The sequence below is a fragment of the Camelus ferus genome, chromosome 7 (assembly GCF_009834535.1).
Source record: "Camelus ferus isolate YT-003-E chromosome 7, BCGSAC_Cfer_1.0, whole genome shotgun sequence".
In the NCBI taxonomy this organism is placed as follows: domain Eukaryota; kingdom Metazoa; phylum Chordata; class Mammalia; order Artiodactyla; family Camelidae; genus Camelus; species Camelus ferus.
Window position 1 is genome coordinate 10,254,029 of NC_045702.1, and position 17,706 is coordinate 10,271,734.

General features: G+C 34.9%; 1 protein-coding gene across 4 annotated transcripts in view; it reads left to right on the plus strand.

Annotated features, from left to right (window-relative positions):
- MKLN1 (muskelin 1) overlaps positions 1 to 17,706 on the plus strand; it is a 320,903-nt gene that overhangs the window by 290,654 nt on the left and 12,543 nt on the right. For all 4 annotated transcript variants that reach the window (XR_004321257.1, XR_004321256.1, XM_032483347.1 and 1 more), the window contains 2 exons: positions 5,442 to 5,544; positions 13,250 to 13,304. Coding sequence is in view for 2 of the 4 variants with exons in the window: in XM_032483347.1 (XP_032339238.1) it covers positions 5,442 to 5,544; positions 13,250 to 13,304 (158 nt within the window). In the remaining 2 variants the exon portion in view is untranslated. The remainder of the gene's footprint in view (positions 1 to 5,441; positions 5,545 to 13,249; positions 13,305 to 17,706) is intronic.

The following is a 17,706-nucleotide window of genomic DNA, read 5'->3' on the forward strand; positions in this document are numbered from 1 at the left end:
TATGTACTGTTCATTGTTTTTAAGAACGTTTAGAGCTTTAGCTTTTTAAACTTTCATACTTATCAAAGGAATAAAGCCAACCACAAAATAAGAATTAACTCAAAAAGATACATAAACCGTGCTATTAACAGCAACATTATTTACAATGCCAAGATATGGAAGCATCCTAAGTGCACATCAATAGCTGAATAGATAAAGAAGATGCAGCATATGTATATGTAATGGAATACAACTCACCCATAAGAAAGAAGTATATCTTGCCATTTGTGGCCCTTCAGTCACTTTTTTTTTCACTTCAAAAACCAGAATTTTATAACTGGAATAAATGTTTCCATTGCATTAAAAACAACAAAGTACCTAGATATAAACTTAACCAAGGAGGTTATCTATACTCCGAATACCAAAATGACACAAAGAAATGGAAAGATTTCTTGTGGTCTTCGATTGGAAGAATCAACACTATCAAAATGGCCACACTACCCAAAGCAATCCACAGTTCCAGTGCAACCCCTGTCAAAATACGACATTCCTCACAGAACTAGAACAAACAATTCCAAACTTATAAGGAACCACAAAAGACCCCGAACAGCCAAAGTAATCTTTTATAAGTCTTTTTTTTTTTCTCTCTCTTTCTTGTTTTTGTTCTCTTTTCTTATGGTTTGATGACTAGAGAAGGTCCTTTAACATTTGTTGTAAATCTGGTTTGGTGGTGCTGAGTTCTTTTAGCTTTTGTTTACCTGTGAAGCTTTTGATTTCTCCCTCAAATCTGAACAAGAGCTTTGCTGGATAGAGTATTCTTGGTTGTAAGTTTTCCTCTTTCATCACTTTAAATATATCGTGCCACTCCTCTCTGGCCTTTAGAGTTTCTGCTGAAAAATCAGCTGATAACCTTATGGGAGTTCCCTTGTATGTTATTCGTTGCTTTTCTCTTGCTAATCTTAATATTTTCTACCTATCCTTAATTTTTGTCAATGTGATGACTGTGTTCCTCTTTGGGTTAATCCTGTGTGGTACTGTCTGAGCTTCCTGGACTTGGGTGACTGTTTCCTTTTCCAAGTTGGGGAAGTTTTCGGTGATCATCTCTCGAAAAATTTTCTCAGGTCCCTTCTCTCTCTCTTCTCTTTCTGGGACCCCTTATAATGCAAATATTAGTGCATTTCATGTTGTCCCAGAGTTGTGTTAAATTATCCTCTTTTGTTTTCATTCTTTTTTCTTTTTTCTGTTCTGCAGTAGTGATTTCCACTAATCTGTCTTCTAGCTTACTGATTCGTTCTTCTGCCTCATTTAGTCTATTCTTGGTTTCTTCTAGTGTGTTTTTCATTTAAGTGATTTTATTCTTCAACTCTGTTTGGGTATTCTTTGTATTTTCCAACTGTTTGCTAAAGACTTCGCTCATGCATCTGTACTCCTCTTGAGTTCTCTGAACATCTCGGCCATCATTACTTTAAACTCTTTCTGAGATAAACTGCCTATCTCCTCATCACTTATTTCTTCTTTTGGGATTTTATCTTGTGCCTTGGCCTAGGAGATACTCCTTTGCCGCCTTATATCGTCTATCTTTTTGTTCTTATTTTTAAGTAAGTTAGTTACGTTTCCCGACCTTGGAGAGGTGGCCCTCTGTGGGAGATGTCCTATGCATCCTGGTGGTACACTCCCCTCTTGTCACCCAAGGGTCAGGATCCAGCCAGTCCCAGTGTAGAATATGGCCTGTCTTTGTGGATTCCTTCCACAGGCTTTGGGATTGTTGTTTTCTTGTTTCTAGTATCTGCCCCTGGTGGATGAGGCTGAACTAGAGGCTTATGCAGGTTTCCTGGCTGGAGGAGCCAGTGCCTGCCCACTGCTGGGTGAAGCTTGGTCCTGGACCTCTGGTGGGTAAGGCCGTGTCTAGAGGCCTTTGTGGCTTAGCAAGTCTGCTGAGAAGTGTAGCTGTGTTCCCACCCTGTATGTTGTTTGGCCTGAGGCTTCCCTGCAGGCTGTCGGGTGGATCTAGGTCTTATGCTAATGATCCAATCAAGATGTCAGCCCTCCAGGAAAGCTCATGTAGATTAACACTCCAGGAATGTTGGCCATCAGCTTTTATGTCCCCTGGGTGAGCCATAGCCTTCCCGTACATCCCCAGGAGACCCTCCAAAAAAGGCAGGCAGGCCTGGCGCAGGTTCCTATGAAATCACTGCCTCTGTCCTTGGACCTGGTGCACGTAAGTTTCCGCGTACACTTCCCAAGCGAATGGAGTCTCCGTTTTCCCCAGTCCTGGGGGGCTCCTGGCACCAAGCCCCACTAGCCTTCAAAACCAGATGTCCTGGGGTCTCCTCCCAATGCCAGAACCCTGGGCTGGGGAGCCTGACATGGGGCTTAGAACTCTCACTCCTGTGGGAGGACCTCTGCGATTTAACTGTTCTTCAGCTTGTGGGTTGCCCACCCAGGGAGTATGGGGCCCAATTATATCACGAGCATGCCCCTCCTACCGTCGTGCTGTGGTTCCCTCTTTATGTTTCCAGTTGCAGAAGATCTTTTTTTTGCTAGGTTCCAGTCTTTTCCTCGATGGTTGTTCAGCATTCGGTTGTAGTTTCATCGTAGTCGGGAGGAGAGGTGAGCTCATCTTCCTACCACTCTGCCATCTTAAGTGGAAGCTCTAATTGTTACTTTTTTAATGAAGGTACTGGGGATTGAACCCAAGACCTCGTGCATGCTAAGCATGCACTCTACCACTAAGCTATACCCACCCCCGTCCTCCGACTTTTAATTGGGAAAGTAATGCATGATTAATAAAGAAAAAAAAGCCTCTCTCCCCACCAAGAAGAATTGAATCATTCCTCATCCCACCACTTAGAAATAATAACAATATTTTGGTGTATATCCTTCAAACTATATGGACACAAATAAGTTTTTGTTTGTTACCTGAAAAATAGAGATTATCCTGCTTGGAATTTGATTTCATTTAGTGAGTGATGTATTATAAACATATTGCCGTGTTAATAAATGCAAGTACAAATCAATTACAATGGCTGCATAGTGTTGTGCTCTGTGTAATTTATGTAAATAGTATCCTTTTTTTTTTTACAATATTTAGACTATTTCCAATTTATTTGCTATTGTAAATAACACTGTAGTTAATATTATTATGTACTTCTATATACACCCCTATCCAAAAATCCTGTAGGATAACAGTAGAATTGATGGATTATAAGTTGCCCTCCAGAAAGTTAATTTTCATTCCTTCTGGAAGTAAATAGAATTATTCATTTTCCCATAGCCAAGCTATTCTGAGAAGTATTATTATTTTTGATCTTTGGCAGTTGTTTTTCTCCTTTAAAAATATATTAGTGGGCAGGTGAAATGACAGTTTTTGGGAATCTGAAATATTATGGCATGCTTTTAATTTCAAGGGCAAAACACCAAATTTGCTACTGTTTACCTAAAGTATAAATTTGGAAGGAGAGAAGTATACTGGATGCCAAGAGAGTGTCTTTGTTCTTAATGGTGCTATATGCAGTAAATAAAATGCCATTGTTTTTTCCTATAGCATTGAGGTTTCCGAACTTATTGATGATTTGGTGGGTAGAAATGGGCAAAAGGAGAAAAATCTAACAGGATTATTAGATTATTACCTATTCCTTTAGGTAGAGGGCAGAATTGTTGGCTGAAATGTAATTCTAGACCACAGGCACAGGTCCAGTAATGTGTTTGCAGGCCAAAAAAAAGCTTAGAAAAACGAAAAGAGAAAACAATTTCCAGGAAAATGGATCTCTTTGCTGGACTTATTTAATAGGAGTAGGTGTATGTTAGTTATCAGGTTATGAAGGATAAAGACATACTTAGGATATCTCAGTGAAAAAGAATTTATTATGAGAATATCCAGAGAATTAAGGTACTTCCTCAGCACTTGAACAGTGAGGCATAATGGAGAATTGTTTAGGGTACTGAAACAAGTCTGATAGCTTGGAGCTACTGTAGTAGCTTTCCTTGTAATCGAGCCTTTCTCTGCTTCTGTCTTCTCCTCCTGTTGTACTGCTTATTTCCTGACTCTGCTTTCCCTCATGGCTTCAGTAGGTAGCTAGGTAGGAAGGAAGGAAGGGAGAGAAGGATAGGAAAGGAAGAAATCTACCATCTCATGTCTTCTGCTTACTGTCTTTGTGTTTGTATGCTTTTTATTTGTATCTCACATTCAGATTCTCTAAAGGAATATCTTCTTAGAGAGGATTCCCTAGAGAGAGTATCTCTGTTGGAAAGAATTCTGCCAGGCCACTTTATAAATTGCTGATCAAGCTTGAGACAATTGCTTTTGGCTCAGGTGCCAAAACTCTGATATAATCCATTGTAGATGTGATGGTAGAATAACATGACCTAAGAGACTCTCATCTGAGGATTGTAAGGTTGGCTGACAATCAGGGGTACTACCTGGTACAAGAAAACTGTAATTTTTGCTAGTCTTTGCACCTGCAGTTACCCTGTCACTGAGATTAGTTCTAAAGATAGGAAATTATTGATGCCATCAGCTGAACTCCATTGTGAAAGGCTCTTCACTATTTTCCTTTCCCAAATGAAATCAAATACCTTCTTCTCTTTCTTTCTATATAATATTTTGAAAAGCATACCAATTTATCAGAAATAAATCCATATGTAATTATGCTATAACAAAGGAAATTATTTTATTTAAATAGGTAAATCATCCCAAGCAGACTTTTTTAATTTAAGAAAACTTGTTTCCTTTTCAGCTTTGGAATCAGAGAGACCTGTGTTTAATTCTGCTTCTCCCACTTACTAGGTCTTATCTTGGCCAACTTCATTGCTTTTTTTTAAATGATAATAAAACTTGTCAGCTTAGAGTTACTGTGAGGGTAAATGAAGTGTTATATGTAAGATACTTGATACAGTGTCTAGCGTATAACAAATGATAAGTGACTGCTACAGTTGTTTTTGTTATTGTTATTACTGACTGAAACAGGAAAATAATCTCATTAAAATAGCTAATCAGTGTTAAGTGATACTCATTGGAAGAAACCATACTCATTTTGGTTTCTAAAGTGTTAAGTACCTCCAGTGGAAAGTATATTATGCAAATCTAAGAAAGTATTTTAATTCTGTCTACTTGTTTTTTTATGAAAGACATTTGGCTCTTTTGCAGTTCTGTTATGTAAAATATTTGACATACTCAGTATGTTTTGTAGTTGACTTAATCTTAGCTTATAGTTTTAACAGGAAGATGGGAAGTGCTCTTATCCAGTCTCTAACACCACCACAGGCATTGCCATTACATCCCCGGGAGCTCTGCATGTATACTATCTATATATGTGTATTCTTACTTATGGATTCTTAAACACAGGGTTTTTTAGATAGCCACGGTATCTCCTCAGACACAGTATTTCACTCCAAGTCTGAAAGACATTTCTGATGTTTTCTCATGACTCCAGACAATTATTATTCTTGTTTACATTTTCTAGGTTTGAAGAAAAGGCCCAAATGGATCCCCTTAGTGCTCTGAAATATTTACAAAACGATCTTTATATAACTGTGGATCATTCAGACCCAGAAGAGACAAAAGAGGTAAATGTGGTAATAAACTTCAGAAATTGAACATTTTTTTTACAATGTCTTTCTAACTTACATTTGTTGATTTTGCTGTTGGGTGTTTAAAAGAGAATGAGGAAAGTATAACACTTAAAATCTTAAAAATGGTACAGAGCAGATGAAATAAAAATTGAATGGACATATTTCTATGTAATTCTGTAAGATTCAGGTCTCACAAGAACCCATGATCCATTCAGAAAAGGATTCTTAGATACAAAGTTTTAACTTAGATGTTAGTTTTTGTACTGGGAAGGAAATTGAAATTTTCACTTCTTCCATAGTACTGTGCTTTTTTTACTTAAGGATTACATACACTTTTTCTATCGATACACCAAAATCCCCTAAAAGAAAAGAAAGAACACTCCTTTTTTTGTAAGGAGAAAGTGAGGAGAGATTGGTGGGAGTAGAATCCTTGGTGGTTTGATAACTTAGTTTATATGAATTTTGCAGTGGTATGGTTTGACCATAGGCTGCTAACTTTATTCATCAGTAGTCCCTAAGCTTGAGAAATTAGTAATCAATCATTATTTTTCAGGGTTTGTTGTTGTTGTTACATAACATGGGATGGAAGCAACTGTTAATGAAGATTTAATATTCCCAGGGCATATTTGCTTAGCCACAGTGTGTAAATACACCTGCAGTGAGTTTTATGGTCTTACAGCCTCTCTTCCTACTAACTTCTGAGATTCCTTTTGTCATTTTTTCCTTTTGCCAACTATTCTTGTTCATAGTTCATCTAGCAACATCTGAACTGCAATCCATTTTACCTTACAGTCTCAGAACTGGTGATTATATGTAGTTCTATTCCTTACATCTATTTCCCTGTTAGCTGTTGCTTTGCTTCGACTTTGTGATAGCAACTTCAAGCAGTGTTTTTCTCTGTTCAGCATTGACACAGGTTTCAGATTTTTGAATGACTTTCAGGCACTAGGTTCATTTTACATTCAAGCAATAGAGCCTGCATGTCCTTGGCACCAAAACAAAGAAATACTCTTTCATAGTTGCCTGCTATGAAAATAAGCCATGTTTCTCTTACTCAGTATTGGTTACAATCCTTCACTAGGTAGTGAATCACCAGAACACACTTGAAAACCACCTGAAAGGGGATAGTTAATTGTCTTTTGACGTGAATTGAGTCTTCAGTCAATTTGATACTATCTAAAATAAGGAAAATTATCGTAGGTTTGCCAAGTAGCAGAATATATTTGGTTTAATCTGTTATGGCTTATTAATTGAGCATAGTTGTGAAGAGTCCATTAATTTTCATTTTGTTAAACTATGCGTTTGAGAGTTATAAATGGATTTTCTTTTGTTTTCACCATAGTCTATCTAAAATTGCTGTAATTGGAGAACACTCATTTTTCTCTTATTTTTTAAAAACAAAACAAGTATTGCAGAGTAAATAATTTCAGCTGTGTGAGCTGCAAATAGGCCAAAGAAAACAGACAGTTTGTTCTTAAAGCTAAGCTAATGGGAAAAACCAGGGCAGAGAGGTATCTCAAGTTCAGTCATTTGAAGAATTTTGGTAGTGACTTTCTCATTTTCTCTTTTCTAAATAGTATCAATTTATGATTTTACATGTCACAGACTTCCATTCCATTTCTTAAAAGCTTTAATATATCAAGAGTTGTTTAGCCTCAGTAGAAGTTAATAAAAATGATGTTGTGTGTGTGTATGTCAACATCAGAATCACTTTAGAACTTTTTCAAAACAATATTGTCACTCTAAGATTCTTCTCTGTCTGCTCTTTTATAACAGAAAACTGAAAACACACCTAAAATTGAGAATTACTGGTCTTTAAGATTTTTATTTTGTTTTAAAATGTGTGAACCACTTTTGTTTTGGGAAAGAAATCTGTTGGTGACAGTTCTAGTATATATATCTACTTATAGTATTTGTTAATGAGACATATAGGCCTTTGCTTTCCTTATAAGAAATCATTCCACTTATCAAGAAAGGTCTTACTGATACTTATTTTCTGTAGTGGCTTGTTATTTATTCTCTATGTATGTTTTACAAAATTTTAATTATATTCAATGATTTTTATCAGCAACTTAAAGTGGCTTTTAGACTTTCCTCCTCTTTTTTAGGGGAGTGGTTATCATGATCTTTATCATTATCCCTGTTAGTGGGGACATGATTGTGGACTATCAGCTATATGCCAAATAATTCTTTGCTTTCCTCCAGTCTCCAGAACATGGGTTCTAAATTGGTGATAAGCCTATAATAAAGCTTGTGAAAATGATATTTTTTCCTAGAAAAGGGCCAGGAAGAGGATGCCTAAACCAATTCTACCATTTTCAAAGTGGATTCTGTAATAAAGAAAGAACAAGAAAAACAAGTTTTCAGCCAGTATTACACATTTTATATTAATTCTCTTTCTGCTGAGCTTCCATAGTACTGGTGTCATTTATTTAACAGACGTGTGTTGAGTCCCTACAATATGCCAGGCATTCTTCTAGGTGCGAGAGATACATTAGTGAACTAAATGAAGATACCTGCTCAGGAAATACTTATGTACTAGTGGGTGGAAACAATAAGCATATTAAATGAGCAAATTATGTAGTACATTAGCATTTGATAAGTATTATAGGAAAATTAAAAAGCAAAGTATATAGTATGTTAGAATTAATTAAATTATAGGAAAATTAAGAATAAAGAAATATAAGGGGTAAGAATCAGGCAGTTACAGTATTAAATAGGATAATCATAATAGACCTCATTTAGAAATCTGATTTGCACTAAGACTTGAAGGATTTGAGAGAGTGATCTAAGTAGATAATTTGGAGAAGATAATCCCTAGCAAAGGGAGGGCTAGAATAGAGACCCTAGGATGGGAGCATTTGACTTTGTTTAGAAGAGCACAGAAGCCACTGTGGCTGGAGTAGAGAGTAAGGAGAATGAGAGTAGTCAGAGATGAGGTTAGAGAGGTAAGTGTAGGTGTTGACAGAACAAATTGTTAATGACTTCATAAGCATTGTTAGGACTTTGGGCTTTACTCTGACTGAATAGGAGCTGATACAGGATATTGTGCATGCGGAGGAGTGATATGATCTGCAATATATTTTAGATCACTCTGAGTACTGTATTGAGAATAGACTAGGGAGCAAGGATGGAGGCAGAAAGACCTATGAGGGAGGTTGTAGAAATCTAAGCAAGAGGGATTGTCGTTCAGCCCAAAGTAGTAGCAGTAGAAATGATGAGAAGTAAAACAGATCAGATTCTCAATATATTTTAAAGGTAGAATAGAATTTTATGACAGATTGGATGAATGGTTTGAAAGAAATGACTCCAAAGTTTTGAGCCTGAAAAACTAGAAGGATGAAGTTACCATCAACTGAAATGAGAAGGTGGGGACTCCTGACTGGAATTAGGAGTTTAGCTGTGCATATGTTTAGTTTTAGATGCCTGTGAAACGCCAACTTGAGGTGTTGAGGTGATAGTTGGATATTCAAGTCTAAAGTTTGGGGAAGAGGTCTGATTTTATTCAGATTGTGTGCTATCACTTAGTAACTGTTAAAATTCTAGATTGGTACATATCAGTGCTATTTACTTAATTAGATTGTTAAAATTCAATTGTTTTCTCCCCATCCTTCTGTATGTAGAGCCAATAAAGTTTATCTTTCATCTTAGAAGTTAGAAAAGAGGAACAAATAAATCCTAAATAGTAGAAGATAGGAATTCGTGAAATAGGAAACAATAGAAAAAAATATAAAATGTGAAAAGTTAATTCTTTGAAAAGGTGACTAAAATTGGTCAACCTCTAGCAAGACTTAAAAAAACATAAACTATCAATATCACAAATGAAAAGGGAAAATAATTACAGACCCTACATACATTAAAAGGGTACCACAAAGATATGAGCAATTTTGTCAACAAATTCAGAAACTTGATAAAATGGAAAAATTTCTTGAAAGATGCAATGTACCAAAACTGACACAAGAGGAATTTGGAAATCTTAAGAAACTGCATATCAATTACAGACAGGGATTGAATTTTTGATGGAAAACTTTCAAAGAAAACTCTTAGGCCTGGATGGCTATTTCAGGAAATTCTGTCAACCCTTTAAGGAAGAAAATAAAATACCAATTCTGTATAGATTCTTAGAAATCAGAGGAAGATAGAACACTTTCTAAATCCTTTTATGAAACAGCTTGACTCTGATATAGTAACCCAAAAAAGACATTACAGGCAAAAAAATTATAGGCCAATACGCCTCATGAATGCAGATACGAAATTCTTAAGAAAATTTTAGCTAATTGAATCCAGCAATATATAAAAAGGTTAATTAATGCACAGTGGCCAAGAGAGGGTTTATCCTAGGAGTACAAGTTTGCTTTAACATTTGAAAATCAGTATAATTCACCACATTGACAGAATGAAGGAAAAAAATCACAGATCATCTCAATAAGTAATGAAAAGCTTGTGGCAGGATGTAATATCCATTCATGATAAAAATTCTTTTTTTTTTTAAATAGTATTTTTAATTTTATTTATTTATTATTTTGGTTTTGGTCGGGGGAGGTATTTAGCTTTATCTATTTACTTATTTATTTTAATGGAGATACTGGGGATTGAACCCAGGACCTCGTGCATGCTAAGTATGTGCTCTACCACTGATCTACACCCTCCCCCCGTGATAAAAATTCTTAAAGCAAAAATAAAGAAATTTCATAAAGGACATTATGAAAAACATACAACTAGTACCATACTTAACTGTAAAACATTAAACTCTTTCCCTAAGATTATGACAAGGAAAGGGTACCTGCTGTCAACACCTCTGTTCAGCATTGTGCCAGAAGTTCTAGCTAGTGCAGTAAGGTAAGAAAAAGAAATAAACAGCATATAAATTTGAAGAGAGGAAGTAAAATTGTTTGTGTCTTTAGATGACATTATTGTGTACATAGAAAATCCCATGCAGTGTATGAAACAATATTACTAAGATAATTGAACTTAACAAGGTTGCAGAATACAAAGTCAATAGGGTAAAAAAGCAATTATTTTTATACTAGCAATGAACACTTAGAAAATGAAATTTTGAAACTTCTTTATATTATCAAAAAATAATCAAATATGCAGTAATAAGTATATTGAAATAAATTAAACAGTACCTAAATAAATGGAGAGATAAATCACATTTATGAATTAAAAGACTAAAAATTGTTTAAATGCCCCTTCCCCTTAAATTGGTTTTTAATTTAATGCAGTTCCTGTTAATATCCTAGCCAGTTTCAGATTCTTTGTTGTTGTTGAGGAAATAAACTAATTCTAAAATTTAGTGGAAATGCAGAAGGCTCTGGACTACCCAGAACAATCTTGAAAAAAGAAAAAGTTGGAGTTTTCATACTTATTACCTGATTTCAGGACTCTGTATAAAGCCATAGTAATCAAGGTGCTGTGGTACTGCCTTAAGAATATACAAATAGATCAATAAAACAGAACAGAGTTTAGAAATAGACTCACATATGTGCCATCAGTCGGCTTTTTTGACCAGAATGCCAAATCTAATGGGGAAAAGAAAGTCTTTTTAACAATGGTGCTAAATAACTGGATATGTCAACCTCTGTCTCACTCTTTACATAAAAATTAACTTAATCTGGATTATGGATCTAAATATAAAACCCAGAACAATAAAGCTTTAAGAAGAAAACAGATTATCTTTACAACCTCAGAATAAGCAAAGCTTTCTTGGACATGACACAAAAGACACATATCATAAAAGAAAAAACTTAACAAATTGGACTTTAGCAAAAAATTTCTACTCATTAAAAGACATTGTAAAAAAAATAGGCAAGCCACAGATTAAATAATATTTGCAGTAGATATATCTGACAGAAGACTGATACAGAATGTATGAAGAACTTCCATTATGTTTTTAACTCTTCCTTTCATTTCCTTTTTTTCTAACTCTTACTTAGTTACTTCTAACTGATATTGGTCCAGTTTCTGACATTCAAAGGATCATTAGTCAGGTGATTTATACCTGAAATTTTAAACACTACAAGCATAGGTGTAAAATAAATCCTGAGAAATCAGTGGTATCAACCGCTCAAGCCTTGCAAAATGCCAAGTAATTCCACTGAGATTCTGTTCATTTGTTTTTTTTTTTTTTTAATTGAAGTATTGTCAGTTACAATGTGTCAGTTTCTGGTGTACAGCACAGTGTCCCAGTCATGCGTATACATACGTTTTTCATTTTCATGTTCTTTTTCATTAAAGGTTATTACAAGATATTGAACATCGTTCCCTGTGCTATACAGTCTTTTGTCTATTCTTATTCCTTCCTTTAACTTGCCTGTTTTCCAGAATCCTCGTTCAAGATAAATATAAATAGTTCTCCTAAATTTTTATATTTTTACCAATTTGTTAAGTACCAGCAATGCAATAGTTTTGTCCTGTTTTATTTTGTTATTGTTCATTTACATTGTCTAACTTAAACTAACTGGCTAGCGTGGGAATCTAATCAACATTTATTACATTTTTTTCAGTGTGATGAAGGTAAGCCCTTATAATTATATAATAGTATAATTATACATGACATGTACATGTGGAATACCAATCTAAGTTGTAATTTAGAAATGACTTATATGTAATAACCATGCTTTTTCCTCAGAGTTTGATTTGTACAGCAGAGATGTCAGGTATCTTACAGTAGCATATACTTATTTTTGAAGTGAGAATGCATATCTACTAAAAGTTCAGTAACTGTTTACAGGGCACCAGTCTGTACATGATAGAGGCCTAAATGAGTTATTTTATTTTTCTTTTTTTTTTTAATTGAAGTATAGTTGATTTATAATATATTAGTTTCAGATGTACAGCATAGTGATTCAGTATTTTTATAGGTTATACTTTATTTAAAGTTATTATAAAATATTGGCTAAATTCCCTGTACTGTACAATGTATCCTTGTAACTTGTTTATTTTATAATTGGTGCCTCTTAATCCCCTATCCTTATATTGCCCCTCCCCCCTTCCACTTTCCCACTGGTAACCCCTAGTTCTCTGTATCTGTGAGTCTGTTTCTGTTTTGTTATAGTCATTCTTTTGTTTATTTTTTAGGTCCCACTTGTAAATGATAGCATGCAGTGTTTTTCTTTCTCTGTCTGACTTCACTAAGCTTAATACCCTCCAGATTGATCCATTTGTTGCAAATGGCAGAATTCCATCATTTTTTATGGCTAAATAGTATCCCATTATATATATATATATATATACACCACATCTTTATCCATTCATCTGTTGATAGACACTTAGTTTGCTTCCATATCAAGCTTTATAAATAATGCTGCTGAGACTATTGAGGTGCATGTATCTTTCAAATTAGTGTTTTCATTTTCTTTGGATGTATACTCAGGAGTGGAATTGCTGGGTCAGTTGATAGTAAATTTTTTATTTCAGTTGACCTGTTACTCCTTAATAAATACGTATTTTAATATATCTTTAAAATAAAATAATTCCGGGACTTGGTCTAGTATTTTGGAAAATGGTAATAGTAGTCCAGAAAAATAGTCAGCATGTTCTTTAATCTAGATACTGTGTTCTTCTTGCCACTTTCTGGTGAATAAACTTACACAACACATGTAGAGACATCCAGTGGCTAATAAATGTTCAAAATTACAGAAATTATTTTTCTCCAATGTGCTTACCTAGCTAATTTGCTTCTATTTTTCTTTTACAGTTTCAGCTCCTAGCTTCAGCTCTGTTCAAATCTGGTTCAGATTTCACAGCTCTAGGTAAGTATTCTTGTGTAGTTTATTGGGCCATATGCCCTAGCATTCGGGAGGTTGGCTTTTGATTTCTTTTAAATAAAACATCAGATGAGATGTCATCCAAACAGATGAAGCAAGTTTCAAGGTAGAATGCAAAATTTCTGATAACCTGCTACAGGGTTATTTTCCAAGCATCAGTCACCAGTTTGAGTCAGTTTGCAGTTCCCGTTACACCAATTGCTGGGTTACTATGCAAACTGATGGCAATAGGAGCCTGATCAAAGTTAATAAAATTGTATAGCATTGTAATGCAAGCTGTATTACTGATACACACTTACCATGAGATAACACTTGTTGGTTGAACTGTTTTCCTCTTAGTTTGTTCTTTGTGGAATTGTGTGGTGTCAACAGAATGGTGGTGGGGTGGGCAATGAAATGAATGTTTGGGAGCAGAGAAATGAATTATCTCTTTCCTGAAGATGGTAATTTTTGTATGTTGATATCAATTGTTCAACTGTTACTCAGACATTCCAGATATGGGCATCAGTGTTCACTTAGTAGTACTCTCATTTAGTATTAATGAATTATTAAAATAGTTAAACTAGACTGTAATAAAGTAGGGAGTCTGTAGAAGTTCCAGAATATGGAGCTTTAGTCAGAAGTTTGGGAATTTACAGCTTTCCTCTTGTCCTTATAAAATGCAGTTACATAGTGACTGCTTATTAATCTTATTAATGCTGGGACTGTTACTTGCCTTGGAGCTGAGCAACAGTATTGAAATTTTCCAGCATATGTAATGTAATACTTATATCTTTGAAATAAAATAACACTTTGGAATATCGGTTTAATTTTTTTCATTGTTTGTCCTTTTGTCTCTTAAAGGTGAAGCATACCTGAAAGGAAAAATAACAGATATATAATTCTGGTGTTTTTCACTGGTATGGGAAAGACTAGCAGTGTTTCTTGGGGTCTTGCCCTTTCTTTTTCTGTAGTAAGTAAGTAACTGAGATGTCTCTAGTGATCAAGGCAACTCCAGTCCTGAGTTCTAATTCCAGAATGTGTAGGATTCCACAGGGCAGGACTGAGTGGAGTGCTATAAAACAAAACTCTGATAGGTTCTCCTAAAAATTTACATAATTGTTTACCACTATTCCATAAACTCAAAGGCTTTTAAAAAATATTTTCAGGTTGTTAAAAATCTCAACCCTGAGGTTGAGAATCTAGGTATAAGAATTATTTTAGAAAGTTCATACCATTTTGAATTTTGTCCATTTGAAACAGAGACTTAGTGATACATGAATTGGGAACTTGCACATAGACATTCATTTGAATGACTGTGTGCCTTGATAGGTGTGTGGATACTGCAATCCAGAGCCATTGTTTCTATTTTATTGGTGAACAGGACTAAAATGTCTCTGGCTGACTTATATTTAGGCTTTAGAACAAGAATTTCTTGGCAGTCATTTAAATATGTTAGACTGGTGTCAGCAAATAGTTTACCTTTAGTTTAATTCCTTTCTTTTTTTGCCCTATTCACTATTAGTAATATATTTTTCAGGAACAGTTTGTTTTACTTGGATTCTAAACAAACCTCAGATACACTGAGATCAGTACAAACACAATAGAAAAAATATAAAAAGGGAAAAATTTCTGTGGGATTTTGTTTCCTGCCTTGTCTAAAGAGAGGCAGTTTGTTTAGTAATTAAGAGATGAGTGTAATATAGTGGTTAAGAATCAGAATCCAGGTTCATATACTAGCTCTGCTACTTGCCAGTTTTAAAAGTGATTTAGAACAAGTCACCTTTCTAATCATTTACTTCCTCACCTATAAAATGGAGGTAATGAGAGTACTTACCTCAAGTTGTTGAGAAAATTAAATAATTATGAAAGACAGCAAAATAAAATCCTCAGTAAGTGCTCCGTTCAACAGGGTACTACTGTTACTACTTGCCTTAAAATGTAATCTTCTTTCTAACTTTGGTGAATTTGGATAATGAACAAATTCAGGTTGATTACTCTTTTTATAAGGAAAAATTTGATATATTACTTACAAGCAAAAAGTACTTTTCACAAGGTTTCATGCCTGTTTAGAGTACCTGGATCTTATTCTCATTCATTTTCTGATTGTTTTATCTTTACTTCATTTAGAATTGAAATCTAATAGGTTATTTTTTTTAATCTTTTTTTCTTTTTTGTTGGAGCTACTGGGACCTCATACATGCCAAAAGCATATGCTCTACCATTGAGCTATACACCCACCCCACCCTGAAATCTAATAGGTTACTTTATGTATAGATGTATACACCCTTCATGTACAGATAACTGAATATTTCATTTTATAAATTATTCATTCCAAAAAATTGCTTCAGCCAAACTTTCGGACGCCCTTTGGGATTAACCCAGTTTATCTTAATCTTGTAAAATTGAATAAAATTATTTACTAATGTTATATGTAATTTAAAGAATTAGAAAGATGGAAACTGATTTATAAACAGCTGATATCATCTTAGTTTTGAAAAATGACTGACTTTAGAGAAAAATAACCTTTGGGGATGTTTAGCCTAGAGCTTCTGGTGGTTGTCAGCACTTTTTAACTTGAACTCAGACATTTTGCTAATTTTAAGAGGACATTTTCAGCAAGGTATGTGACAGGGAAAATCTGGTCTGTAGAAACATAATGCCTTTTTTGATCTTCACACCTCTCCTTAGAAGTTTTATAGTCCAGTGTGATGTGCAAGTATAAATTCAGACAAATGTTTAAAATATTTTAAGTCTAAAGTTCAGTGCTCTTTGGTACTGTGTTGACATTTGTGAATGAGGAGCCTTACGAATTTCACATCATTCACTGTCCCCTTTTAGCTTTTATTCTTTTGCTTAATCTGCCAAACTTAGATTTCAGCAAGATACTTTCTTCAAACTCCTGTCTGTAGGTCACATGTTTACAGGTGTTTTTTATGTAATAGAGTTTATTTTAGAAATAAACAAAGAAACTTCTGTCTAGGAAGAAAATGAGAATTCTTGCTATTTCTTCTTTACCATAAATAGGAAAAGCTACCTAATCTGTGTAGGATGTTAACTTAAAAGTATATTCCTAATAGGTCACTTTCTTTTAGAACAGTCATTGTCTTTAGTCATAGTAGTAGTGATAAAGTGATAGCTAATATTTATTGAGCACTCACTGAGGGGCCAGGTACTATTCTAAACACTACATGTTATAACTCATTTAATCTCCATAGTAACCCTATGGAGTAGCACTAGTATGACCTTTTATATATGAAGAAACTGGAATGCAGAGAGGCTAAAGTAATTTGCCCAGGAACAGTGCTATGTGAGTAACAAAACCAAGATTCACAGCTTAGTAGTATGGCTTCAGAGCTCATTCTCTTAATCACTAACTATACTACCTGTCATGGAGCTTCACCAGTTTGCATTACTGAGTGACAAGTTCCTCGTTCAGCTGTATGTTGAAAATGAAGTGAGGGAAACAGTGATTAGGAACATGAGGTTTAGAATCAGTATGACCTTCTTTGTCCTAGCTCTATCATTTAAGTAGTCATGTTGCTGTTGATGAGTTTCCTGGAGCCCCACCCATTTTTAATGTATATTTTTAAAAACACTGACAATAGATAAAGTTTAAGATTCTCTTTGAATAACTTCCCTCAATCTCTGTCCCTTTCCCTCAAGTGTAACCACTCATCTGGAAGATCTTTACACACACACACACACACACACACACAACCATGCACACAGACATACAGATTCAGTTGACTCTCATTATTCACAGTAATATTCCGTATAGTCACCTGTAACACTAAGTTGGTAAATACTGACCCATAGCTCCTATGAAGATACAGAATTAGATTCCTGTGAGACTCTTGTCACAGCCTTTTTGTCAACCGATCAACATATAAGTGGAAAGACACCTTATTTATATATTGTTGATTCATCAACATTGAACTCACAACCAACAGCCCTGTAACTCATTCCTGAACAAAGCTTATCTAACACGTGTATTTTCTTCATAAGGGACATCACAACCTTCTTGCACTTAGGAACACTAGCCAGCACTTCAGCACTATACTTGGGGGTCATTTAAAGCAGTGAAGTCACCAACAAAAAGCACAAGATGTGAAGAACATGACACCAAATAGACTGTGAAAAGGATGCTTGTTTCTGGTATGAGAGCTGAAACAAGAAGGCAGAGCATTACCTAGTTTGACCTCAGTTGAGAACATATGCATGTGGTGACTCAAGTTTTTTGCCACTCTGTGCATGTATTTGAGTGACCACAAAAGTGCCACAGATACTGATTTTGAAGTTACAGATTTTAGTGAGTGGGCAAATGCATACATACAGAATCTGAATAATGAGGATAGACTGTATATATGCACATGCTCAGATGTATGTTTTTGTGTGCTCTGGTTTT